Genomic DNA, 26293 nt, shown 5'->3' with positions numbered 1-26293 from the left:
ACCTGAGCCGTATTGAGCGAAGATGGCACCAAGTAAGTATCATGAAGCACTTCCTTCTTAAACCCTACCATGCACTTTTGGATGAACCTAATGCATCGCATCTCTCAGCACGCGACTCGTCACCCCGGCCCATTCAATCTCGCACGCGGTCGTCCACAATCATTGGTACAGGTCCTCTGCCACCAGGCAGCAATCAGCCTGGACCGCCGTCCATCGACGTATCCGCTTCTTCCTTCCGTATAACGACTAATACAGCACCATCAGCGGCAGCCGAAGCGCTCTCAAATCTTAGTGGCGGGAGTGTCCGGAGACCAAAGCTGCAGACTGCTGTGACGGGTCACAATCGAGTTTCATCATGGCCCAGTCCACCTAAAAATGTCATGACCACCATGCCGTCAGCGCCTGCTGTACCGACACGAGGGAGCATCGATGCTAGCAATGGAAATAGCAATGGCGGCATATTGGACTTTTCCGGTCTCAATAGAGAAAGCGTGGCTTTGCTCTTGTACACTTACAAGCCCAATCATAATCACGCCCCATCTCAACCGTCTCCGCTTCCTTCCGCCTCGACCTCGTCAACCGCAGCCTCGTCACAAGTCATCGTCAATTATGCGGCTCTTCCCTGGGACGCCAGACCTGGAGAGTACCTCGAGATCCGACAGACTCATCTTCGTAGAGGGAGTCACCAGAGCGACCGTGTCCAGTATCTCGACGGAGCCTCGAAGAAGAAATCGCATAGAAGTCCTGCTCTCCGAGATATCAAGCCGGGGAAGGGGAGGGATGGATATGTGTTCAAGCTGGGAGAAGACGTACCGAGCGCAAACCCACATCAAATCCAGGTGCCAGATTCGGTTGCAACAGCATTTGGCTTTCAGCACAGGCTGGAAGTTGAAGTGAGAAAGGTGAGTGAAACGTTCGAGTGACAGAAATTCTGCTAATAGTTGATAGCAGATGCAAGACCCAGAATATGCGCATACCGACTTTGTGGAGTTTTATTTCTCGCAATATCTTGGTCGAGCCGATATGTGGCGTCTCGGTATGTCCCTCGAAGGTATGACCTTGCACGTTGGCGAGAAGGTCTCCCTTGCGGGAGGTGCTGTTAAGGCGGAAGTTAACTACATCGTGCGGAGTGAGAGGGGAAGGAATGGAAAAGAGGATAAGAACAGAAAGTATGCCTCTGGTATAGCAACACCGAAGACCAAAACGATCTTCAGGAGTAAGAGCGCGCAAGTGTATATCTTCATACAGCTGTGTCAGGAGACCTGGGAGTTTGACGAGGACGGAGAGAGATACATCGAAAAGGTCGTGCATGGTGCGTTACTTACTACATTTTAGACAGGCTCAATGCTGACCGATGCACAGGCTATCTACCTGAGCTATTTGCTCGTTGGGCGGACAAAGGAACCTCCCACGTTGTCACGATCATCTTCTTTGCCCGGATATATTACGATGATGAGGAAGTAGAGTACCTTCGCAAACACGACCTGACCGAGGTGTTGATGCAGGATTTCTCTGGACGATGGTGCAAGGATTTCTTCAAGGTTGCCATCGATTTGGAGAGAAGGAACGATTGGGCTCAGGCTTTGCCAGAGATCAAGAAACAGCTCGAGAAGAGCGAGCAAGAGATACTCTTGGATTACCATCTCGGACAACTGAGCGGGAAAGGCGAAGATGGCGAAGAGGTGAAAATTGTGGGCAGGTGGAGTTTCGTGAGTAGACCGTTCCATCCCTTTGATCGTGTCGTCCCTCGCTGAAATTTGTAAAGGCATACGAAGGGAACGCTCTCGAGGCGGTGAACCTCGCTCTCAACCCTTTTGACGAACACTATGTCGACCGCGATTTGTCTCGCACCGGGTTATCGATCAGTATCGTCACCCCAGGGACAGGACACTTTGCAGTTGACAAAAACCTTCTTAGACTGACGACGGAACGCATGGTGGATCACGGGATGACTGTTGACTTTGTTTGTCTTACGAAGATGCCTCTTCACAGCGTTCCATTGTTCAGTTACGTTTCTCATCGACCAAAGGGGCCGATGAATGAAGGCAACCCATTGTCTTCGAAAGAGAAGCCTGTCACTCCGGACTTGTTGTACTTTGACGCGCATCTATCGCACATCAAGGATACTGAGCTAGCCGACTGCTATTGTGAGTCCAACGCTTCGCCTTGTTGCCCCTCTTGTGTGCTGACTCATCGTGCCTATAGCTCTGCCGTCATGGGTGAGCTGTTCATTCTACGCTGTAACACACGACAAGCCGTTCCGAGAGGACCGTTTCGTCGCCCGATGCAAGATGTACGAGATCCAAATGCTCGGTATACTCGATCACAACTTGACGACAGTCATTGTGCCGTTCATTGAGGTAGACGACACACCTATGCCTCGCCGACCGTTGTCGGTTGAAGATAGGAAGACGATTCGAGACAACTTCGATCAGAATATATTCGGAGGGAAAGTCGATCCAGTTATCAAGACCAGCTCAGAGCATCCGGATTCTGCGCCTGCGAGTATCCCCGCGAGTTACCAGTCTGCCAGGCTCTTGGCAGAAAGGGTCAAAGAAGAGAGATCGAACTCGTCTTCTGGACCAAGGAGTATTGCGACAGGAAGAAGGCTCTCTCCTATCCAGGCAACGGTGGAACTGAATCACCCAAACCAACTTGGTGTCAAAACGTCTGTCCGAGGGGCGTCGCCCGCACCGTCGTCGCTAAGCTTGAACAGGGGAGCGCATGTCCTATCGCCTGATAAGAGATACCAGCCGACTCAGCTCATCCCTACGACCCGCGACTCCACGTCTTTCCTTGAGAGCCATGATATCTCCCCTGTGCCTCCTCCCCGAACTGCATCACCGCATCTAGGCGACGTCTCGCCTCTACCTGGCAATGGTATCGGATCGCCGCGAACTCTTGCCCGGGCTGCATCGCCCTCACATGCGTCGACCATGTCACTTGACCCAGATTCGGGCGCATCTACGCCCAGGTTGACACCAGCGAAGAAGCTGAAAAATCAAACCAGCAAAAGCTCATTTGCGAGTCGTTTCGGTGCGAGCTGGTTATTCGGATCTCTTGCAACTCGATCTCAGCCAAGTTTCGCTACTCCAGCGATAGAGACCGCTGCGCGAACCGATGTATCCACTATCCTGGGCAAGCGATCGAGTTCGCCCGCACCAACAATGGGCAAACTCCCCATGAAGGTGCCGAATCTCGAAGCGATCGTCACTCCAAGCACGCCTTCACCCTCCAAGGACAAGACTCATGCCCAAGTAACACAACCGCTACCCATTGCTACAGCTCAAACATCTCGACGTAAACCTGTACAACAACATACTGAGGAAGATCCGATATCTCGATCCTTCCGTAATAATTCGAAGACTCACCCTCAGTCACGATCAAATGAAGACTTATCCTGGCGAAATCGTAACAACGCGATGATGCAGTCTTCCCGTCATTTTACCGTCAACCCTTGCAAGCCTTCAGCAGAGACCATTGACAGGATACGGGATGCTGGAGGCAGACGATGGCGTTTCGTCATACCGAAGCAGACGCAACAGCATATAGTCCAGTGGCCGAGTCTGGTCGCAACTGCCTGTCTTCCCCTTACGACGGACTTCTTGCCGACACAGAAGCAAATCGATGAGCTGTATACAACGGGAACATATACCGTGCAATGTTATTTGGAGGACGGGGCTTTCCTGATTCGAAACGATGCAGCGGAGAGCAATCTGCCATTAGCAATGATGAGGGAGATGGTGTCACAGAGACTGTCACGTAAGTGTGACGGGTTGCTTACTTCACCCCACAATCACTTTGACTGACAGATATTCGCAGAAAACTTCCAAGTCATTGTCCTGCCTCACGAGCTCACTGATCCCGGGCAAGCTCGACCAATGCCAATCCATCTCGAGAAGGATGCCGATATCGGCGTCGAGCTCGTATCTGGAGGTGCTTCGGAAGTGCTGAAGAATGGTCAAGGAGCTATTTGGCTCTCCTGGGCTAATCACATCCACCGATTACTGTTCCACCCAACGAGGCAGGAGATCATTGTGCATTGGATGACCAGGAAGATCTCGCATTCGACAGAGCCTGTGAAGTATCGATGCTTAGTTTGGCCTGCTGGGATGAGAGGGTATCAGCCAGCAAAGGCTACATTCAGCTATCCTGTGAGTGGTCAACACGGCTCTGTGCTTGAAAGGTTCATTCTAACCCCTGCCTTCTGCGAGCAGGATGTAACTACAAAAGTCAATTATAATCATCTGGATCACCTGATCAACGGAGATCGGCGGACGCTTGATCCTCTGCGCTATTGGAGAACCAGATTTATTCTGATTCCATCGGGCAAAGAACCGGTCTCTTTCCCCGGTATGATGCCGAAAAACGAGCACCTAGAATCCGTTGATCTTCTCTGGCTTGGCGCGCAAAAGGTAATCGAAACGCTCAATCGATATCTTCTGAAAACATCGGACTCGCAAGCACAAAATGGCAATGGTACTAACAACAACCATCAAGCGCCTCTGCGGATTGTGACCACTACCTTTGATCCCTCCACTTGTGTACTAGATGAGGAGTTGATGATGGATTTGGAGAGACAGATCAATGGGAAGGAGAAAACAGAAGGCGGTGGGAAGACTCTGGAAGGTATGACATTGGCTGCGGTGGCCGAGATGATGTGTCAATCTCGGAATGGTTTGGTGATTAGAACGAGATGGTGGGAGTGTGAGTGATCGTTGTTGAAGGTTATCAAGCGGGGGCAGAACTGATTCGTTACACTCAGCTCGACAACACGTCTCATCGTTCACCGGTGCACAGTTTTGTGAATGGTTACAGAATACTTTCGAGGACGTCACGAGTAGGGATAAGGCTGATCAATGGGCAAAATCGCTGCTCGAGAAAGGCCTGATTGGTAAGTGCCTTTGAGCCTTCACACTGAAGCAAACATGTCTGACTCGTTGATAGAACATGTCACCAACTCCCATGGTTTCCTTGACTATTGGCATCTCTACTATCGACTTCGAGAACCGTACGATCAGGCGCAATCGAACAAGCGAAACAACAAATCCTGGTTTGGTACGGGCTCGAAAGCAGCATCCAATGGAGTCGCAACACTTGCGACCGACAACAGTAACAGTCATACCCCCTCTTCTGATGGATCTGCCTTACCTGAGGCAAGCGGGCAGCTTACGGCGTCCTCGTCCACGAACTCCAACGTCTCCTCCAACACAGCTTCTTCATCGACCAATCCGTTGGCCGGACAGAACGGTCCGACGGTCGCTGTTAACGATGCGAAAGCTTTACTAGCAAAGATATACGAGGATCCAAAGGAAGGTAAAGGGAAGAAGAAGAGGAAGATCAAGATGAGTCAGACCAGGGTGTTAGATTTAGACCAAAGTCGGAAGAGCGATAGAGCCGAAGTGGCGATCCTGCACGCAGATGTGGTACACAATGCGAGAAATGCGTAAGTGTCGTATTGATGATATTGGATAGCCGCTAACCGCCATATGTAGGTTCCACTTTGAGCTTAATTGGCTGGGTGTGACTGCCGCCCTACTCGACGAGCTACGACAAAAGCTCTCTGCTCAGGCAGAACGATATGGTTTACGATTCGTGGAGACACCGGTCGAACAACTCGCGGACATGTCTTTGAAATGCGCGTACCGTTGCGCCATTCCTATCCGACTCGCCCTTCCTCCGCCTGTTATCCCTGATCTCCATCTACGTCTAGTCGCTGTCGCTCACGGGACGGGTCAAGCGGAAAACTATTTCGAATACTGTATACTCACCAAGAAGTTTGGGTTTGTGTTGGATGTAGAAGCTGCGGATCGATATCCGGACAATATCGAGGTGGAATACAGTTATCGAAAGTCGAAATTCACCTACTCTCAATTCTGTCACAAATCTGGATTAGCCCTCGTTCAATGTTTAGGAGGAGAAAAAGGGTTCTTGTGGTCCGATAATCGTCTGATCGTTTCGGCTCCTACGAGACGAGGAGTGGGGAATAGGGTAGAAGAGGCGAGAGCGTTAAGAAAGGAGATCGAAGAATTTTGTGGAGACAAAGAAGCATTGAGGAAGTTCTACGACGAGGTATTACCGCCCCTACCAGGTGAAGTGGCGGAGTTAGTAAAGGAAGCGGTGGGGGACATCGAGGTTGGTGACGACAAGGAAACGCAGCAAGAAGGAAAGGTGGAAAAGCGCGCGGAGGAGGAAGTTGAACTGGAAGTAGATCACGAGAAGAGCTTGGAAGTCAGTTAGAGGTGGAACTCATGAGGATCTCTAGTGCATACTTAGAAGGGTACACGGAGTTGGGATCAGGGATATGTTGTTGTATTGACCATAATGCATAGATTGGACTAGTATGCAAGCATTACTCTCTGCGTTGTCTGTCGTACCTCTTCCACATAATTACCTCAGTGCTAAATCTTCCATCTTTTGAACTTTTGACGGAAGTTCTCTTCCGGACGGAGCCCCAGTGATCGGTCTATCGACTCTCGGTCGACCGTCTACGTCGCGGTGGAGGGGAAACACTCCTTGATGGCGATCTGCTCGGCGAGCGAGACAGAGACGGAGACGACCTCTTACGTGGTTTACGTGGCGCGTCTGAGGACGAGACAGAAGAACCACGTCGTTTTCGACGCGGAGGAGAGGCGGATCGACGCGATGATGTTGAAGAGGATGATGAGGATGAGGAGGAATCGCGACGTCGTCGACGAGGAGGTGGTGAGCGGGAGGAGCTCGAGCTTGAGCTAGCTGAATCGGAGTCAGAATCAGAATCTGTGTCGGAATCGGAATCGGAGTCGGAGCTGTACCGTACATCAAATCAGCATACCACTCAAAGCGAAGTCGAGAAAGAACTTGTACTCACCCTCTTCTTCGTCTACTTTTCCCCTTGCCTTTACTATCCAATTTCATCTGTTCCTTCTTCCTCTCCTCCTCTTTCGCCTTCAAAATCTTATCCGCAATACCCCTCCCACCGCTACTCGAGGAGATCTTAAATTCCTCCGGAACCTCCACAGAAGGTTTATCCCTCCCTCCTAGACCTTGAGCGAGCAATTTTGACCTAGATGGTCGAGGGACGTAGGGTCGAGGAGCAGAACATTGGTAAGTGTGATGTCCGAGTTTGAGACATTTTTGACAACGAGTGTTGGATGTCGGTTTGTCTTTGTTTTGTAATTGTCGAGGACCAGTTCGCCACATTGTGTAGAAGAGCTATACGAGAGTTGGTGAGGAGGGATTATGTGTGGATGATCGAAGCAGAATCAGTTTGGTTTAGATTGTTGAATGAATAGACATTTGCTTGTCGAGCGAAAGCATGACGATACTCGAATAGCACGCGAGCAAGTCGTGTAGAAGGTCTGATAAGCTGCCTTACGACGTCATGATGTGGCAATTTAACGTCTCCGGTGTCAAATGCTGGCGCTAGGACTTGTGTCAATGTGGCAAGCTGTGTTGCCATCGGCCGACAACATCATGCACTTCTATTGGCGGAGCTTCGCCCGACACCCTTGGCTCTTGGCAATCAGATAAGCAAAGTGTGCGGTAGTGCTATTCCTATGTGGGCCAGACTGATGCTTTGAGGAGGGATGCCACTCGATCGGTGTGAAGGGAATGATAACTGTCGCATACTGTCACGATGGTCTCGTGCCAAGGCAGACTATGATTCTGGCTGAAGTGAGCTCACTGCGGGTAACCTTGGTTCAGGCTCTCGTCGGACTGGCTTCAACAAATCTAAAGGGGAGTAATTCAAGCTAGAGCTTCTCGAGTAGTTTGTCTAACTCAGCGTACTGATACGGATGGATGCCACCCTGTATGCGAGCCGTGACACTTGTTGGACGGTGGACTGTGTAGACGCTTTCTGTTCAGCTCCAGTCAGTTTGGGCCCGGCTGACTGCCAGTTCATCATGCATTATGCTCTTTGCAACCCAGTGCAATCCTACCAGGCGCGATCACCAGAAACGGAAGTGGCACTTTGCCAGTGGACGGCTTCAAATCCCACAATACTCACGCGCGTATATGGCGATTGTGGCACTTGCATGAAATCGCACCTCGAAATGAGCAAAAACATAACCGTCCACAACATGCCAGAATTGATGGACTGAATGGGAGCAAAAAGAGAAGGTCCGACAGGGATTCGAACCCTGGTTACTTGGAGATTAAATCCAAGAGAATCCTCGGGTTCTGATCAGAACAGATCAAAACCAAGTGTCCTAACCACTAGACGATCGGGCCATGTTCTCCAAGATTTTTGCAAATTTATATAGTCAACCAAAATGGTTCAGGTGTCGTACTTGCGCTTAGCGGTTGTGTCCGGCCGAAGATGCGATGTGACCGGTTATCAGGATTGGACTTTCCTCCAATCACAGCTCTGTATCCCTTATCTCTGGTCAAAGTTCGCTTCTTTGGTCAGTCATCCCTGAGTCGATACGATTTCTGACTGGTCAATGAGAAAATATCTGGAATACCAATCATGTCATGTCGGCTTAACATCCACTCTAGATCAGGCCAATTGTTCGGGTATTATCGTGATACAAGTAGAATACCACTGCAGATGGATATCGTCACAGATCCAATGGAAAACGGGTGGAATGCCGGCTCACGGCGTTCGAACCGTGTTGTGGTGCGTATGGTATGGTATCGTATCGTAGTATGGGGGAGACTATATATTATGTACTACGATGTATTCTATTCCCCATGTTTTTCATCTTCTTCTTTCTCACACAGTCAGTTGCATCTATAGATTTATAAAAGTTACCTGTTTAGCCTTTTCACCCAAAACAAATAACAGAAACAATGTCCAACCTTCCCATCGAAGCTGAATTCCAACAGGTACGTACGACAAGCAAGACATGGATCGTTGTCATGGGACCGGAGGTCGTACGATCTTGAGCTAACGTCTCCGCTATTACCTAGGCTGTCGACGAGATCACCCAGACTCTCGAGCCTGTGAGTGTGCATTTCCTAAGCGGTACCATCGGATCGTGCTGATCTTACACTCCACAGTTCCTTGCCAAAAACCCAGAGTACCGAAAGGCTCTCGAGGTTGTTCAGATCCCTGAGCGAGTCGTCCAGTTCCGTGTCACCTGGGAGAGAGATGATGGCTCCATCGCTGTCAACAGGGGTTACCGAGTGCAAGTGAGTTACCACGCTTTTCGAATTATGACGGTTCGAGAGGCTTTGCTGACTCGCTTCCGCCGCATCGCTCAGTTCAACTCTGCTCTTGGTCCTTACAAGGGCGGTCTCCGACTTCACCCCTCTGTCAACCTCTCCATTCTCAAGTTGTAAGTACACTTCTGAGCTTGTTCTGCGTCAAGTTTCAGCTTACCAACTCTCCTGCCCTGTTATAGCCTCGGTTTCGAGCAGGTCTTCAAGAACGCCCTTACCGGTCTTATGATGGGTGGTGGTAAGGGTGGTTCCGACTTTGACCCCAAGGGCAAGTCTGATGGAGAGATCCGAAAATTCGTGAGCACAATAGCTATTTCCATGCACACGGAAGATTGCATGCTGATGAGCGATTTCTGAATTGTAGTGCTACGCATTCATGCAAGAGCTCTCCCGCCACATCGGTGAGTAACCTGATCGACGATCAACGCACAGACCACATGCCACATTTGCTAACGTGCTATATCACGTAGGCGCCGACACCGACGTTCCCGCTGGTGATATCGGTACCGGTGGTCGTGAGATCGGATTCATGTTCGGTGCCTACAAGAAGTACAAGAACGAGTTCTCCGGTATCCTCACTGGAAAGGGTGCCAACTGGGGTGGTTCTTTCATCCGACCCGAGGCCACTGGGTGAGTGATGAGTCTTTACCGTTGTCAGACAAGGCTTCACCCTGGACAGATGGCTGACTTTGCATTTTGTCACTCGCAGTTACGGTCTCGTCTACTACGTTAGCGAGATGCTTCGAGACCTCGACAACACCGACTGGAAGGGAAAGCGAGTCCTCATCTCTGGTGCCGGTAACGTCGCTCAATACGCCGCTTTGAAGGTCCTCGAATTGGGAGGTACCGTCCTCTCCCTCTCCGACTCCAACGGTGCTTTGATCGCTACCGGCGACGAAGGATTCACCGCTTCTGAGATTGCCAACATTGCCGACATCAAACTCGCTCGACAGAGTTTGACCGCCTTTGACGCCGGAAGCAAGTTCAAGTGGTACGAGGGAAAACGACCTTGGACTTTGGTCTCAAAGGCCGATGTCGCCCTTCCTTCCGCTTCTCAGAACGAGGTCAACGGCGAGGAGGCAAAGGCTCTTATCAAGGCCGGTGTCAGATACGTTGCCGAGGGTTCCAACATGTGAGTTGGTCGTCACCAATGGTCTTAGTTGAATCGCTGCTGATATTGTGTTGTTTTGCGTTTAGGGGATGTACACTCGAGGCCATTGAGATCTTCGAAAACTCTCGAAAATCCGTCACTTCCGCCAACGACACCAACGGTATCTGTTTCTACGCTCCCGGTAAGGCTGCCAACTGTGGTGGTGTCGCCGTTTCCGGTCTCGAGATGGCCCAAAACTCTCAACGAGTGAGTGAAGAAAACGGACAGACGAAGAATCGATTGGTGTTCAGCAGCTGATAGTGTACTTTGTCTACAGCTCAAGTGGACCCCTGAAGAGGTTGACGCCAAGCTCAAGGACATCATGATCACTTGTTACAAGACATGTTGGGACACTGGAAAGCAATACGCCGAGGGTGGTGCTATCCCCTCTTTGGTCGCCGGTGCCAACATTGCGGGTGAGTCAGCCGCTTCGTCGTTCGGTCTTATGCGCATTCCCGCTGACATATACTTCCGTCCAACTAGGCTTCATCAAGGTCGCCGACGCTATGCGAGACCAAGGTGACTGGTGGTAATCCACTCTTCCAGCCCAGACGGACAAGACGACGCGCAATCACACCTCCTTTCAACCTTGTCCGAACCTCGCTTTCATCCCGCCCCGCCTTTCCATCATCAAAAACACTCGTAGTCGTAATCGGATAGAGTGATATATACATTTCGTTTGATACTGTAACCTATACCATTATACCTCGTGGTAGTCGAATTCCCTCTCGATTCTGTCATACGATGGGGTAAATACCGTCGTACATTGTCAGAACGGGGTAGAATAGAAATATATGAAGAAATTGCATGCTAAAAGTACATTTTCTGATTTCGATTCTGGAACACATGAAGAGGAAAAGAAAAATTAAATCAAATCATCCTATCTCACATCCTTGGGTACAGTCTCCTCGAGTCCAATCGCCTATCCTGTCCCGTCCAATCTTGTCAAACCTTCCCCTCTTCACTCCTCTTCGCCCCGCCGATCAACAATATGTCGTAGGAATTCCCGAAAGCCAAACGTGTGTGATGTGAGGACATATCGATCGCCCTACCAACCCCCGACCCAAATAGATTGATAGCACACACCACTACGTCACTGCTTGTCGTCGCGCGTCTCATCATATTCGATCATCATTGTGTCTTCTCCCCCTCTCTTTCTGATATCGCCCGTTCACGACTCCAGCTCCTCGTCCAACCTCTTTGCGAGACTACTGGCTTTGACGGGGGATGAACCGAAGCCCCCGGGGTGAGGGTGTTGAATAGGGTATGAGCTTGGGTTGCCACCTTCACGAAGGGTACCAGGGGGAGAGATGCGGGGGTTTTGGCTGCTACGAGATGTCATGACAATGTCAGCCTGGTTGCCACGTCACAACTGGATGGTGGTCATATCAAACGCATGGGGTAAAAGGGGTGCCAAGGGCATCAAGTCCAAGACGCACCTCTCGCTACCTCTTCGTTGGTGCCCATGATGCGCAGGCATTTCAATAGCCTCACTAGTCGCCGCGGGACTGATTCCAACGCCGACTCCAGGCGTAGAAGGTTTTTCCGAGGTTGGTGAATGGTCGCCGCCGAGCCCGTTACCGGTGGGTGAGGAGGATAGGATACCTGCCGGTTGACCAGCGGGAGGAGAGGCGTGAGGCACACTGCGAGTAATCAAGTGTCGTTAGTACGTGTAGAGAGCAACAACGGTGGACTGGAAGCGGACGTACGCCTCGGGAGTTGGATGAGCTGTACCGGATGGTAGGGCGGTAGGTACGCCCGCTTTGGACATCATGTAGTCTCCTGAATCAAAGTACTTTCGGTCCTGTTTTCACGAACAGCGCAAAGTCAGCTAGTTGATAGACCATTATGATCATCATGACTTGACGGACCTTCTGCATCTTGGTCAAGAGGTTCTTGCCAGGTACCTTTCCGTACATCTTGAACGCTTTCTGGTCTTGCTCGCTCATTTGCTAATGGGCATAAGGGGTTGTCGTCAGTGATGTGAACAACAAAGAGAAAGATGAATGAATGTGCTACACACCGAGATATCGACCTTGTTCTGCAGGACGGGCGTTGACATGATGAGGTCAGCTCTCGTTCGGTATGAAGTATATCTCGGAAGGAAGAGAAACAGGCGCAAAGATAGGGAGGGGTGGAGCGAGAACGCTTTGACACCATCGCGTTGTGTTCCCCCGAGCGAGTCACTAGATCACATCCACGAAAGGATACAGACAGGACAAAGGAGGTGTACTCCAACGCCATCTTGTTGGATACCAGAAGGAACACTCCAACAGATCCTCCTCCTTTGATATGGTCCGTACTTCCCACGTGGAAGGCAAAAGCAAGTTGGTACGCGCTCGCTTGCCCCTCTCGTCTTCCATGCATCACCTCAAAGAGACCCTTTTCCGCAACTCCTCGGAAACACACACTACTCACCATCTTGTGCGGATTCATCTTGCCCGGTATATCTATTCCAACCTGTCACGATTGGGATATCGAGATCTTTCTTTCCGGTTCGTAAGGTTGCCTATGCTCGACGCGGCGTTGTGAGAGAGCGAGGAGTAGGGAGGTATGTGTGTCGTCGGTGGAGCGATGCAAAGGGATGAGAGAAGAAGGTTGTATGTATGGGTGCTCTCTTGTCTGATGGATTGGTAGGTTGATTGGAATACGTTGAATGGATGTCGGTTATGATAACGTTGTGGTAAGTAGTGGTAAGTGGAGAATGACAGTCTGTCGTTCAGGGTATTGAATCCGTACTTGGGAATTACCAGTAACGAGATTTCTGGGTTCTCGGATCTTGAGTTCGGGGCCACGCCTCTCACAGTCGTGCTATCGTGTCGTCCTTGTGTATGTATGCAGTTTGGGTATGTATAAGTTAGATGGATGTGTGTGGATGATTATGCTAGACGATAGGTGAAGGAAAGCAGAAAGTGAATTGGGCTTGGATTGGATTGGATCAGACAGAGCGTTCCAGAAGTGCCCAGCTAGGAGGACGGCTAAGAGAGCGCGAGAGGGAGTCGCAGTAGCAAGCACCTCACTGGACACTGGATACTAAGGACAACCGCTCAGCAAGGCACGTTTCAAATACAAATCTAATCCTAAGCTGGGATTAGCGGAACCTATTCTGAGTCTATCAGTCCCTGCAGACTTTGTAATGGGGAACCTAACCGATCACCCCCCTCGATCAGGTAAGAACGTCGTAGTAACCCGGGTACCAGATAGCACTGTACGTGGCCCTTTTGAACCTATTCATTCACCAAAGTGCAAGTCGAAGGTGGGAGGGAGCAGGGGAGGAAAACGAGATAGCTTTACTACGGTACGTCATTCATTAATTTGATACCTTACCACTTCCTTAGCGCATAACACGAAAACCCGAAAAGCAGGTCAAGCATTCGACGCTAGACCTAGTTTATATGCACACATCGCACGTATGGGTACTGTTAAGAGAGATAACAGCAAAGCTAAGATGAAGATGTACGTTCGCGCCTAAAACACAACCGAGCACGTATTGAAAGGCAGTGAGGAGGATGACTGCGAGGATACAGGGCTGGAACGGTGACTCATTTCCAAGATCTCAAAATTGGTCAAAGGTCAACTGACCTGAACGGATGGGTGACGTTGACTCAAGGAGAGGAAAGAAGCTAGAGAAGGATGGCAAGGCACCTCAGAATTCACCGCCGAACGCCGGAGACCATGCATGTCTATTTCCGTCCAGCGTCAAAACGACATGAATGCATGTCAATGGTCCGATCTAAAAGCTGTCTAAGATTGCTTTGCGAGATAAACGTGCCCCCGTTCCTTTGCGACTTATCCCTCCATCGCTTGGACAAGTTTGGCGAAGTAACTCCCCTTTTTGTTCTTCAACGCGTTGGGAGAATCATACTCCAACACCTTTCCTGCTCCAAGCACCAAGATCTTGTCGTAGTCCATGACTGTCGAGAGACGGTGGGCTACGGTCAAGACAGTACAGGACGAAGGGAGGGAACGGATAGACTGCTGGATCAGAGTGTCGGTCTCAAAGTCGACTGATGCAGTTGCCTGTATTACGTTGTATGAGCATTGTGAATGCCCGTTACCAGATGATGTTCAAATTGACTCACCTCGTCGAGAATCAAAACCTTGCTCGCTCGCACCAACGCTCGGGCAAGAGCCACAAGTTGTCTTTGACCCTGAGAAAGGTTACCTCCTCCAGCCGAGATTTGCGTATCAAGCGACAACCGTTGAGGTGTAGAAGGTGTAGCGGCACCTGATGCACCCTGCGGTTGACGAGTCTGACCCAGACCCGACGATTGAAGCGCATCGTTGAGTTCCGCATCGTCGTGCTCGCCGAATGGATCGAGGTTGAATCGAAGGCTTCCAGACAGCAAGATCTGTTGCCAACGCTAGGTCAGCAATACTCTAATCACACCGTCGAACCGGAACGGAGGGACTCACCGGATCCTGTGGGATGATAGTCACGTTCGATCTCAGCGCGTGGAGGTTGATGTCGGCGGTGTTGACACCATCGATCAGGACTCGACCAGAAGTAGGAATCATTCTCAGGAGGGCCAAGGCAAGAGTCGATTTACCACTGCCGGTCCTCCCGACGATGCCGACCTTTTCTCCGCTCGCGATGTTCACTTCAAGTTCGTTCAGGACTTTGGGTCCGTCATGCGCATACTTGGCGGATAGTTTGTCAAGAACGATCGCGCCTGACATGGGCCAAGCAGCTGGAGGCTTCTTGCTTTCCACATCTTGAGGCTCTTGGTCGATGACAAGATAGTCGTTGATTCGCTGCAAGCTGTCAGATTGCGTTGCAATCCGTTAAGACAGATGCTCACCTCGATAGAGTTCCCTTCCACTTCCAACTCGTTGACCATCCTCACCCACCACTGCGCGACGATTTAGCAACGACACTGATTCACGGATCGTTCCACTCACCAGGATGTACGCTGAGAAAACGATAGCTTGAGACAGAGCGAAACCAGAAGTGGAGGCATCCATTCTTGGTCCGTAAACCAGGAACGCAGCAAGCGCAGCAGCAAACAGCCCACCAAGCATATCGATTCGGACGGTGACCCATCGGTTCAGGTTGTAGCTGCAATGACATTAGCGAAAGGCACCATGGGGCACTTGGCAGCAGCAGCTCACAACTGTTAAAATGAGTCAGCTTCGTACGTCACATCTAGCCCGGAACACTCACAGCAGTAGCAGTCCTAGTGTACTTATCGGCACGTCTTTGAGCCTCCACTCGTATCTTTCTACACGATCGCGCAACTCATCAGAATCTACCGATTGCCATCCCAGATCTGACTCACTGTTGTGCGCCGTAGGCTCTGATTGAGACAATACCGTTGAATGCCGCGGAGAAGTGAGAGTACAATGGACTCTTTGCGTTGGACATTTCTCTCTACAGGAGATCGTCAGTCAAATCTGTGCCAATCTGAGGAAACGCCACGAGAAACCAACCTTGACACTGAGCTGACCGTGAATGTACAACTCCCCGATGAAACCTCCAAGGACACCGATGAACTGTGTTGCGTCAGTGACTGGATCACCATTTCAGGCAAAAACTCACAATGGCAGGAATGGAGAAGAATGGGACAAGCGCTACGACTACCAACAGCTTGAGAACGAGATCAACAGTGATTTGGGCGACTGAGGCAAATGTCTACATGAAACGGGATCAGCAGTCGAATTGTTTGTTTCGTCCTGACCGAACTCACCTCTGTGAACTGCGAGTCGACAGTTTTCATATCCTACACGGAGAGTCAGCCGGTCTCACCACACGCATCAGGTATGACCTGGTATGACCTACTTTGGTGAATCGACTAATAATTCGTCCAACAGGAGTACTGTCCATGAACCTCATATACGCTCCAAATACGCTGTTCACTAAACGCTTGTGGAGTTCCCTCGATGCTTTGATGGCGCCAATATAGAAGAGAGTGGTCGAAATACCGAGAGTGATCAAACCGATGAAGATCCAGGCGACGTACAGGCCGAGCCAGTAGACGGCTGAGACTTGTCGAGGATCCTCTGCTTGGTTGTACGCTCTTGCCCAAAGACCAAGCCAGTAGTTCTGGAACGCGGTGATAGCCTGACTGCTCAGAAGGAGACCAAAGTAGATGGTCCAGAAGATGGGACCGCCAAAAGTTCTGTTGGTCGCAATAAGCGGATTATCTTGCGTTCAGCTAAGTCCTACTCACTTGAAATACGAGATCATTGCCTGTCGAGAGATTCGACCCTCGGCCTTCTCTTCCGCTTGGACGAGCTTGGCTACGGGCTTCTTCTCCTCTGCCTTGGCCTCTTCTGCTTCTGCTTCCTTAGCCTCCTGTTTGCCCTCGTTTTCGATCTTTTCAAGCTCTCGGCTGGACAAAACGTTTTCGTCAATAGGTCCTGCGCTTCGAATACTTCCGTTCTCATTAAGGAGGATAAGGAAGTCGGCAACAGGAGCTGCGAGGTGAATGTGATGCGTCTGTGGGTGGGTGTCAGTACAAACACATCAAACGAAGCAGGCGAGTTATACACTTACAACAAGCAGAACAGTTCGGTCCTTCACCAAATCTCCCGCAAGCAAGTTGTCAATAATCCATCTCGAAGTGAGCGTGTCCAAAGCAGAGAAGATATCTGACGAGATCAGCATCGCTCCTGTAGCCGCGAGACTCACCATCAAGAAGCACGATGTCGGTCTTGACGTAGACCGCCCTGGCAAGCGTAATTCTGGCCTTCTGTCCGCCACTAAGCGTGATACCCTTCTCCCCGACCTCCGTCTGATCTCCATCGTCGAACAGCCTCAAGTCCGGCTCAAGTCCACAGGCGCTAATAACTTTCTTGTATCGCTCTTCCTCGAAAGGTTCGCCGAAGAGGATGTTATCACGGATGGAGTCGGACATGCACCAGCTCTCCTGCGCAGCATAACTGACGCCGCCGTCACGAGGAAGGTAGAAGAAAGCGCCTTGCTTTTGCTCAAAGTGAAGCTCGCCAATAAGCGCCTGTCGAAGCGTCAGCGAGAAACTTCCAACAGTAACAAACCTCGATGTTACTCACCTTGAGGAAAGAGCTCTTTCCGCTACCCGTGGGTCCAGAGATAAGGTTGATCTTGCCTTTCACAAAGGTAACGTCCGGAATCTGCAGCTTGTAGTCGATAGCGCCCTCCTGTTGGGACGGTGTACCCCAATTGAAGGTAGCATCGTGAAGCCGGATCAAACCCTCTTGCTGAGCCTCAAGTTGCTCTGGCGAAGTGGTGGTAGCCAATTTACCTTCCGCGAACTCGTCTATCAATTCGCTCTGACAATCATATCAGATTTGCCAATGCGAACCGAAGGAGTCAACTTACTTTGAGCAAAAATTTGTTAATACGTCCGACGGATACCCAAGCGGTGACGATCGCGTTCGCCTGCTCTAGTCAGTATGAACTCTGCTTTTGATGGTGTAGTTCGTCTCACGAGGTAGAAGCACTGTGACAGCTCGATGTCAGCATCAACCGATCACTGCAGTTCGTTGACTCACCATTCCAATCTGACCCTTCAGCAATTCAAACACGGTCATACTAGTAAAGACTGTGAATACGTCAGCCCTGGCAGGGTGACCTCGTCACAAACCTTTTGCAGCGGTCAATGTACGCTTCTGAACGAGCGTATAGAGTGCAAATGTAACGATCATCACCAGCACGGGAAGAATGATATTCAGCAAGTTCGATGCTCTGTTGTATGGTCAGCATCGAAGGAACCATCCACTTTATGCCACTTACATCTCAAGTAATCGTCGTTTCCAAAGAAGGTTCAACTCGTCCTCTCGTTTGGCGGCAACTCTCTCTTTGACTCGGGACTCCCATCCGAACATCTTAATGATACGGAGGGCTCCAATCATTTCAGTGATCGTATCGACACGGGAATCGGTCGCAGACATCCTTTGACGTTGCACGTCGGCGCTCAATTTCGTCATCAATCCAGGGGCCGGGAGTGTGATGATCATGACGACCATTCCAACGAGGGCGCCTTGAAGGTCGTCAGCGCAAACTTCTCGCAGTTCAAGTGACTACTCACTCCAGCTGAGGATGTTGTACAGCAAATATGTGCAAAGAGCGAATTGAATAGGAGAGTAGACGAATACAAGAGCGAGATCACGACCTGCATTAGAGGTCAGCTTGTGTCCTACCCAAATCTCATCTGTCACTCACCTTCGAGAATCGCATCGATATCCGAAGCCATCAAGACGTTGATCTTTCCAGCAAGACCTTGACCTTTAGCCTTCTTCGCCTCCTCGTCTGCTGCAGCTTTTCTGCTCCTGAATTGTTGGTTTTTATCCTGATTTGATCCCGTTGAGCTTCCTACTTCTGTACTATCGCCAGAGTCGGGGATGACATCGCCAAGGTTTCCGGTTGGTCCGCCTGGCGGAGCATCAATCACCTCTTCGACGTTGATAGCGGGTATATCGTCAGATTGAGTCTCCGGCTTCTCGTCATCATCATCGACAGAGTCCGTCATTCGGAGACGAAGAGCGTGATCGAACAGCAGTTGAGTTAAGAGTGCTTCACATCGGACCAATGCTCTGGTAGTGGTGAAGATGTAGAATTGGATGAGAAGCGATCCTACTACCGGTCCGAGGAAAAGCAACGAAATCCAAACGAAGGGTTTAGTCAGATGGCCTATGCCATCAGTCTCGAGGTATTTGAGGAGTTGGTTGATGGCGACCGAACCCGACACATCCGCAATACCGGATAGAGCACAGAGAGTGACAACGATGAACACCTCTCGTTTGAACACGACCATCAAGCTGATGAACAAGTTGCGATCTTTCAGGCCTTTCGATCGTCTGCGAATGGGATCGAGCTCCTCGATATGTCGCTAACAGAGAAACAGAGGGATCAGATCTCGATACGGGCTCAAGAGCAATGCAGACTCACCTTGTAGAGGAGTTGAGCTCGGTCGTAGTCGGCCAATGGTGGCAGAGCCTCGTAAGGCAAAGCAGTGGTCTGCCAGGCTTTCCAGATCAAGCTGGTCGCGAACTCGTAGAAGACGTAGAACAACCAAGGTGCTGTCTGCTCCGGATGGATTTCGTTCTCTGGAGTGGGGTTCTCTGGATCAGCCGGGACATAGGTTCTTGGCCGGATCAGGGGAACAAGCACGGCGACCACCGAGAGAAGAGCGACTCGTGACCATGTGATAGCATTGTTGATATCAGCTGGGTCGAGGTTGAATGTACAAAGAGGCCACAGGTCTCGGTAGGCGTAAAGACTGAAGCCGAGGAAGAGGAGAGTGTCGAGGTGGGTGATGAGGTGTCGGCGGAGGGGGGTCGCTGGCCGCAAGGTGAGGAGAAGGAATGAAATGATAAGGGTGTAGATCTATTCTCGGTCAGCAGGGCTTGGTCGAGTAACGCTGAGTCGGCTGATCGCAACTCACGTAGAAACCACAAACACCAAACTCTCCCCACTCGAGACTCGAGTAGTCGTCCAAGGTCGACTTGCTATGCTTTCCCTTGTGGTGCTTCTTCTTCCCATGCTTCTTTCCCCAGTGTTTCGCATAATCCTCCACACCGGTATCTAAAAGACCGATAGACTCCTTTGGGGGCGGCGATTCGGCTTGGATGGCCGCATAGACGCTCAGACCCAAGAGAGCACCGAGACAGAGTGTACGAAAGACTTCGAGACCGAAGAGGACCGTTCCGTATTCCCGCATCGACCGTATGTGAGCTTTAAAATCCGAGACGAATCCACCGGAAGGCATAGCCACGGGGGTGGGAGGAGTCTCGAAGCCATCCCCGTCTTCTGCATCGTCGTCGGCAAGAGCGATAGGCTGATACCGTCTTGATGTGAAGAGCTTTCGAAGTCCTTTATATAGTTGAGGGATGATCCATGATAGGAGTAAGATGGCAATGGAGATGATGACTAAGAGCGGAAGGAAGTAAAGGGTATGTCGAAGGATGAATGCTGGGGGACTGAAAGATTGGTATGAGGAGGACTTCGGTCAGCTTTGTACACCGCCTGCTGCACTTGCAGACCAGCAAATCACTCACGTATTCTTTTTGCTGCCCCTTGCAATCTCGATGAGTTCTGGAGCAGCCGCGAAGACCGATTGGTCGATATTCATGTTGGGCGCAGATGCCGGCGCTGTGTTCTAGGTATTCTGCTCGTATTTGTGATACAGTCGGAAGCGAGACTCTGTCAAGAAATGAATATAAGATGGAAAGAGGAGTTACTATCAATAGAATGTTGAAATGACTCGGACACAGTCACATAGCCCACCCACGGATCCGGTATTGTCAACTGTGAATCAACTTTGATCAACTCTTGTCATGCACCGCGTGGGTTATTATTATGAATTTATGCATTTCAGGCACCAAATACTTATCTTTGACAGTGAGTAAATGATACCACCTCGTACAACTACTGTAACTCGTTTATCCATATCCGATTGCCCGAAATCAGAGATCCCGTCATAAGGGGGGTTTACCGCCAGTTACAGTGGCTTTGTCAGCGTAGATCCCATGCGTGGACACTTCAACGCGAATGCAAGAAGAGCATTTCATTGGCTACATTGCTCCGCTCCACAAGCTGGAGGATCAGATTACTAGTCCAAACATGATGATCGCCTTACATATTGGCGCATATAAATCAATTCGGCGCCTATTGGACAGGCGTATTATGACAAGTCAGTCACGCAATACTTCGCTCCAACTATAGCATCGAATTGATTTGATAGCAGGACCCAGACCAGCCCGGTTCCGAGGTCTTAAGAAAAGGTATGGACGAACTGACTTTTCAGCTTAAGCCTGAAATCGTGACCTGCACGTCTTTCTGGTTGACATTCCAATCTAACGTGGCAGGCATGTGACTTTGGCAGCGACTGACCAAATATTGACGAGGAGACATTCCTCATATGTATGCACTGACAGTCGTGCACAGCTGAAGTTGACGATGTTTCTCCCCTTCGACTTTGATCCGTTTTGATACTCACTTCGATTTTCGCTCTTTCTATTTGGTGATTGACCTTCGATACGTTCTTTTTTTGCGTTCCAGAGCCGTGCTCTCATCTTGTATACTTCGATTCGACCTTACTGTCCCTTGCTGTGCTCAACTACTCATTTGTCACTCACCACTTACTCTTCGATCAACGGCACGAGTTGCTTAACACGCCAAATACGCGAAAATGTCTGTTACCGTCGGTTTAGGCTTCGACTTTGGCTCCAGTCGGCTGGATGGACCAGCTTCGTCCATCTCGTAAGTAGCACCAAGCTGCCACAGAGCGCACTGAGCTGACACTGACCTATCACAGTTCCCCACCCTTTCTCCCAACGATCGCTCCTACACATCCGGCTTACGTCCCCCATCTCCCTCCACGTTCTCATCGAGGTCCTCGTTCCCTCGGAGTTGGGAAAAGATTTGTCTCGGCACCTTCGCCCAGTCTCCCTCCAAGTCTGTACGATCGTACTTCGAACAACCCACTCGCGATAGGCTTAGGAGCGATCCCTATCAACTCGCCACAGCTCGATTTGGGATTGGCGGAATTTTCGCCCGCGCAACATCTTCGTCAGAAGATGAAGAAACGTTCAGCCGATCGTGGTTTCGGTCTAGGTGCAACGGATGATTTGTCCTCCACCACCACGACCACCATGTTAGGCGACGTATCACCCACGATACGAGCGAGTCCGACTTTGGGTACGGGATCACCGATCATGTCTTCCTCGTCACCCCAACTTCACAATAACGATATGTTGGTCCCCTCCATCGCTGCTCTATCTGTCATTCTCGGACTTCTCGTCATAGGCGTGGCCGGATGGGCAGGATTGACCTACCATCGACGTCGAAGAGTCCGTTCTCGTTTTGACGATGGTGTTGGAGAAGGAGGTTACGACGAAGAGGACAACGAGTCAAAATACACTCATCAGATCGAGAAGGATTCACAGATGTTCTCAGCTTCCAATGTCGTCGAGAAGGGACTCAAACCACGATCGAATAGTGGTTCGATGAACCCAACTTTCCGACCTACGTCCATTGTTTTTGGAAATGGCAAGACTTATAGTCGAGCTTCGTCTCCTGAACACCGACCGACTAGCAGACGCGTCAGCTTTATAGACCAGGTACATACCAACGATGAGGAACACCCGAACGAGGAAAATGGATATGGCGGTAGTGGTGGTTGTGAAAGGGATCGTGCTATGCCCATGCCGAGGGTGATGACCGCCTCGCTGACGGGTGAAGGGGAGGAGTTCGAGGAGGGAGACTACTACGAGGATGAGGGACAGATTTCCGCTCGAAGTTCAATAGCCGTTTCCATCGCACCGACACTTGAACCTATCGAAGAAGAAGGATCCATCGCATCATCCTCGACACTAGACAACGTCCGAGACGGAATGGATACACCTCGTCCTGCCTCTGTTGCCTCGACAACATCCGCTACTTCGTCAGCGTACACCACAGCATCTGCGCGTTCTTCCATCTCTTCCCTGAGCGCATTATCGATTCTCTCATCTTCTTTCCCCCAAACACCACAAGAGAACTCTTCTGCCCCTGGGTCGCCGATACAGAATCATTTCCTCCCACATGGTCGATCTCGATCGCCTAGTCCGTCCGAGTCCCCAACGCCTATATCAAAGTTTCACACGCGTAGAGCGCGAGCTCAAAGTCAAGGTGTCATGGAAGTGAAACATGACCTATTGAGAACAGCAGTGGGAAGGACCATGTCGCTTCAGCCAAGCAAAGAGGTTATCAAGGCATTGAGAACGATGACGAGTGGTCCGACAGAGGTCATGGTTATGCCGATGCCGATGAGTGGCATCGTGGTGAATAACATGACTGAGGAGGAAGAGGCCGAGGAGATAAGAGCAGCTGCGCTAGTGGCAGAACAGCTGGTTGCGGAGGTGGAGTCGGCGCAGGATGACGACGAGGATGTTGCGCACGAGAATCACGTCCAACCCGGCAGTGCGGTCACATACGATAACGGAGCTGTGACATCGCCGACCCGAGCGGTCTCCCGATCCACCTCTTTCCCTGCCAAACTCCTCTCCAGACGTCGATCCCAACACCATACCGGTTCTCCTACACCGATCTCACCACACGCCAGACGATCCGAAGTTATCTCTGGAGGGTACTTGAAACGTGCCCTTCGAGCATTCCGAGGAGAAGAGGCAGAGCCCCTTCCAACTGTCGACGATAGAAGACTGATGAAGATGAATAGTCGAGAATCGATCAGGGGATTGGTGGAGAGACAAGCTCAATTGGAAGTGTATCTCTCACATTTACATATGATCCAGACTCAAAGTCAAGCTCAACAAGCACATATCATCCACCAACACCAGCACGACGAGGAGGAGCTCGAGTCCGATCCATATGATCCTCGTCACCAATTTACGAGTAGAGCAAACCCTCAACTTGTTGACGATATCGATTCATCACACCGCGAAGATATGGATTGCGATCACGATTCCATCTGGGATCCTGAAGGGTATGCAGCAGATTTAGGTATGGCTTTCGACGAGTATTATCTCCATTTCGAAGGGGAGGAGGACGAAGAGGAATCAACTCAGACCTACGAGATGGAGGAGGAGGGAGAGATAGGTATAGACCGGAGGGGACATCCGGCGTTGACAGGTAGACATGTTCCACATATAAGAGTAACGAGTCATTGATAGAACCATAGAACCATAGATGCATAGAATTGCATGCAGACGATAGCAGTGACCATAACCATGTACCTGTACACCAGAAGATGCACCGCTCAACGAACCACCAGCCGCAGCTGTACATTAGATACACTCCAGTATCTCAATGCATTTGATTTGAACATTGTGTGCTGTAAAATTGTATGTACAGTATATACGTGTACTTTGTCTTCTCGTCCTTTCTCGCCCTTTTTGACAACCATGCTATGCGATTTTCTGTTTTGAATTGTGCGTTATGTGTGTGTAAGTGTATATGTATGTGCAATGCGTGTGTGTTTACGGATGTTGAATTCCGATTTTCCCTTCCTGCCTTCCTTATTCCGTTTCTATCCAGCTGCTACACCGAATACCTGATTGAGCTGTTCCGTAGCCCGCTTCAACTCTTCCTTCTTTCTCTCCTTCTCCTCTTCCTGTCCCGCATCCGCACTCAAAGGTGACTTCGCCTTCTTCTCACCACTCGTTGTCCTCCTCATGACAGGAGCGAGTCCATCCGAAGCTGGTCGGTGGTCGGACATCGAAGTTCGACGGGACCAACTGGGAAGTATTTGAGGTACATCGGCTTGTAGGGGTGATCGGGGCGATCGACGAGCAGCCACGTTGCCATTTTCGCGTTCTCGAGCGAGGTCGAATTCCCTTCCTCGTTCTCGCTCTCGATCATCTGATCGTCGTCGAGATTCACGCCTCGTTCGTGATCGAGATGGAGCCTGTTCCCTATCGGCAGGGTGATTGAGAATCGCATTGGGGGTGATTTGGCCAATGTGATGCTCCTGACGTTCACGACTCCGACCTCGTCGAGGGGAGTCGAAATGCGTGACATCCAATGCATTGGGACTTCGACGCGTGGGTCGGGAAACGGACGGGGTGACTGGTGAGATAGGAGCGGCTTCATCGGTCGCTCGTCGACTTGGGGTGATGACATTTGGGGCTGGGCTGGTGTTGATCACCGGAGCGGGAGGTATGATGTATCGTTGACCCTTGGGTGATTGGGCGACAGGGTCGGAACGAGATCGAGAAAGAAGCGAGACGGAAGTGGATGGTTCAGGCGTGACATGATTTGATTGAACCCTCCCAGGTGGGTTGTAAGGCGGGATGGCCGGGTCAGAAACTATTCGAAGGGATCGATTGGTAAGTTGCGGCGCGGCGTAAGAGGGATCCAGGGCAAGACGTGAGAAGCCAGAATCGAGAGGATCTGTTCGTTCTCTGCTCGCCGCTCGGTCCTGGTGACCAGCTGGCTTGCCACAGGCACATCGAGGCAACAAGGCGTTGGGCGATGTGACACTGTTTACCGCACTGGGCTTTCGACCGAATCGCAGAGTATCAATGGACGCAGCAGAATGGAAGATGGCATTGCCGTGAGATCCGGGTGTTTGGCTCGAAGAGAACGTAGGACCTGTTCGAGGAACGAGGACCGGAATTTTCATCGGTATTGAATGAGATATACTAGCCAGTTGTTTGGAAGGGTAGGCAGGTGGGGGGAGGTTGAACGTATCCTTCTTTGGTGAATCCACCTCGGACGCACTGGTCCGTGGGGACTGTAGGGGAGAAGAGCTGACTGAGGAAGAGGTGGATGAGCCGCCATTGCTGGTGGCTCTATTTTGAGGAAGGGTTCGAGGGGAGAGGCCGATGGTATTGGCTGGTCGGATGTGGGGGCTAAGAGAAGGAGGTAATTGTGAAGTGATTTTGACTGGTCCGAAGTTGGCAGGGACGGTATTCGCAAGTGTTCCCTGGTCACGTTGACGGCACTCAGAGGAGCAGTACAGCCTACACCTATTGATCAGCTCGGGCTACTAAATATGAAAGAATCAAGCTACTCACCCCTTGCAAGGTTGCTGACAGATGAAACACCTCTCAAAGTCCTCTTCGAACATGGTGCTGAGTGGTGGGGGGTAAGCTTGAGGAAGACCGCACTTTTTGCAGCACTGTTGGTTGTTCATAGTGGTATGGTCAGCAAGGTGGCTTTGCAGATGGGTGGGTAGCTTGGCGATGAAGGCTTTTTGGCGGGTTGTGAAAGTTCGATATGTTTTGGATGGAGGGTATGCGGTCAAGGCTTTTCTTTTTCGAATGGATGGGAGAAAGGTAGATGTATGAGGTCAACTCACAGATTACTGTCTCCGCCGCCTTATATCCTCGCGGAGAAGATATGGGCTGCGCTAGAAAACTCTCTCCGTTTCCCACTCCGACTGTCCGTTGCTTTCTTCGCCTGAAACACTTAGTCGCCGGACTCCCGTTTGAACCTAAAGCCGCTGAAACCGTTGCAGTGTCACCGAGGGCCGTTATGTATCGCCGAAGTCCTGTGTACCTTTATCGATTCGTTTGAGATGAGCTATGGCAAGAGGTAGGACGAGACAGATGTCTGACACAGGTTACTGATGT

At 50.7% G+C, this 26293-nt stretch overlaps 7 protein-coding genes across 7 annotated transcripts; 3 read left to right on the top strand and 4 right to left on the bottom strand.

The window, feature by feature from the left end:
- Positions 1–41: 41 nt before the first annotated feature.
- CI109_100958 (uncharacterized protein) lies at positions 42–6240 on the top strand (the record flags this gene model as incomplete). The annotated part of the gene is made up of 10 exons (XM_032002611.2): positions 42–902; positions 952–1312; positions 1363–1709; positions 1766–2147; positions 2206–3762; positions 3823–4154; positions 4218–4707; positions 4766–4894; positions 4948–5446; positions 5496–6240. 10 exons carry the CDS (start codon positions 42–44, stop codon positions 6238–6240), a joined length of 5703 nt encoding a protein of 1900 aa, XP_031862950.2.
- A 226-nt stretch (positions 6241–6466) lies between these two features.
- Positions 6467–7182, bottom strand: CI109_100957 (uncharacterized protein; the record flags this gene model as incomplete). Its single annotated transcript, XM_032002610.1, has 2 exons — positions 6467–6788; positions 6851–7182. The coding sequence occupies 2 exons, from the start codon at positions 7180–7182 to the stop codon at positions 6467–6469; spliced, it is 654 nt and encodes a 217-aa protein (XP_031862949.1).
- A 1593-nt stretch (positions 7183–8775) lies between these two features.
- CI109_100956 (uncharacterized protein) lies at positions 8776–10830 on the top strand (the record flags this gene model as incomplete). Its single annotated transcript, XM_032002609.1, has 11 exons — positions 8776–8811; positions 8896–8928; positions 8986–9117; positions 9190–9263; positions 9330–9444; positions 9512–9548; positions 9618–9777; positions 9857–10279; positions 10345–10504; positions 10575–10713; positions 10781–10830. 11 exons carry the CDS (start codon positions 8776–8778, stop codon positions 10828–10830), a joined length of 1359 nt encoding a protein of 452 aa, XP_031862948.1.
- Positions 10831–11468: 638 nt separating this feature from the next.
- Positions 11469–12359, bottom strand: CI109_100955 (uncharacterized protein; the record flags this gene model as incomplete). Its single annotated transcript, XM_032002608.1, has 5 exons — positions 11469–11625; positions 11737–11940; positions 12007–12101; positions 12169–12249; positions 12321–12359. The coding sequence occupies 5 exons, from the start codon at positions 12357–12359 to the stop codon at positions 11469–11471; spliced, it is 576 nt and encodes a 191-aa protein (XP_031862947.1).
- Positions 12360–14086: 1727 nt separating this feature from the next.
- CI109_100954 (uncharacterized protein) lies at positions 14087–20349 on the bottom strand (the record flags this gene model as incomplete). The annotated part of the gene is made up of 26 exons (XM_065966870.1): positions 14087–14317; positions 14380–14649; positions 14714–15052; positions 15100–15150; positions 15200–15210; positions 15332–15356; positions 15462–15519; positions 15577–15668; positions 15728–15790; positions 15837–15929; positions 15985–16017; positions 16077–16416; positions 16468–16736; positions 16794–16888; positions 17013–17253; positions 17309–17548; positions 17598–17657; positions 17707–17718; positions 17771–17820; positions 17863–17963; positions 18012–18258; positions 18307–18390; positions 18441–19107; positions 19167–19604; positions 19663–20197; positions 20276–20349. 26 exons carry the CDS (start codon positions 20347–20349, stop codon positions 14087–14089), a joined length of 4719 nt encoding a protein of 1572 aa, XP_065822942.1.
- Positions 20350–21408: 1059 nt separating this feature from the next.
- On the top strand, positions 21409–23887 carry CI109_100953 (uncharacterized protein; the record flags this gene model as incomplete). The annotated part of the gene is made up of 2 exons (XM_032002605.1): positions 21409–21479; positions 21535–23887. 2 exons carry the CDS (start codon positions 21409–21411, stop codon positions 23885–23887), a joined length of 2424 nt encoding a protein of 807 aa, XP_031862944.1.
- Positions 23888–24246: 359 nt separating this feature from the next.
- CI109_100952 (uncharacterized protein) lies at positions 24247–25854 on the bottom strand (the record flags this gene model as incomplete). The annotated part of the gene is made up of 2 exons (XM_032002604.2): positions 24247–25681; positions 25736–25854. 2 exons carry the CDS (start codon positions 25852–25854, stop codon positions 24247–24249), a joined length of 1554 nt encoding a protein of 517 aa, XP_031862943.2.
- Positions 25855–26293: the final 439 nt, after the last annotated feature.

The sequence above is a fragment of the Kwoniella shandongensis genome, chromosome 2 (genome assembly GCF_008629635.2).
Source record: "Kwoniella shandongensis chromosome 2, complete sequence".
NCBI classification, from domain to species: Eukaryota; Fungi; Basidiomycota; class Tremellomycetes; order Tremellales; family Cryptococcaceae; genus Kwoniella; species Kwoniella shandongensis.
The sequence above is the reverse complement of the archived record's forward strand: the minus strand, read 5'-3'. Positions and strand labels throughout refer to the sequence as shown.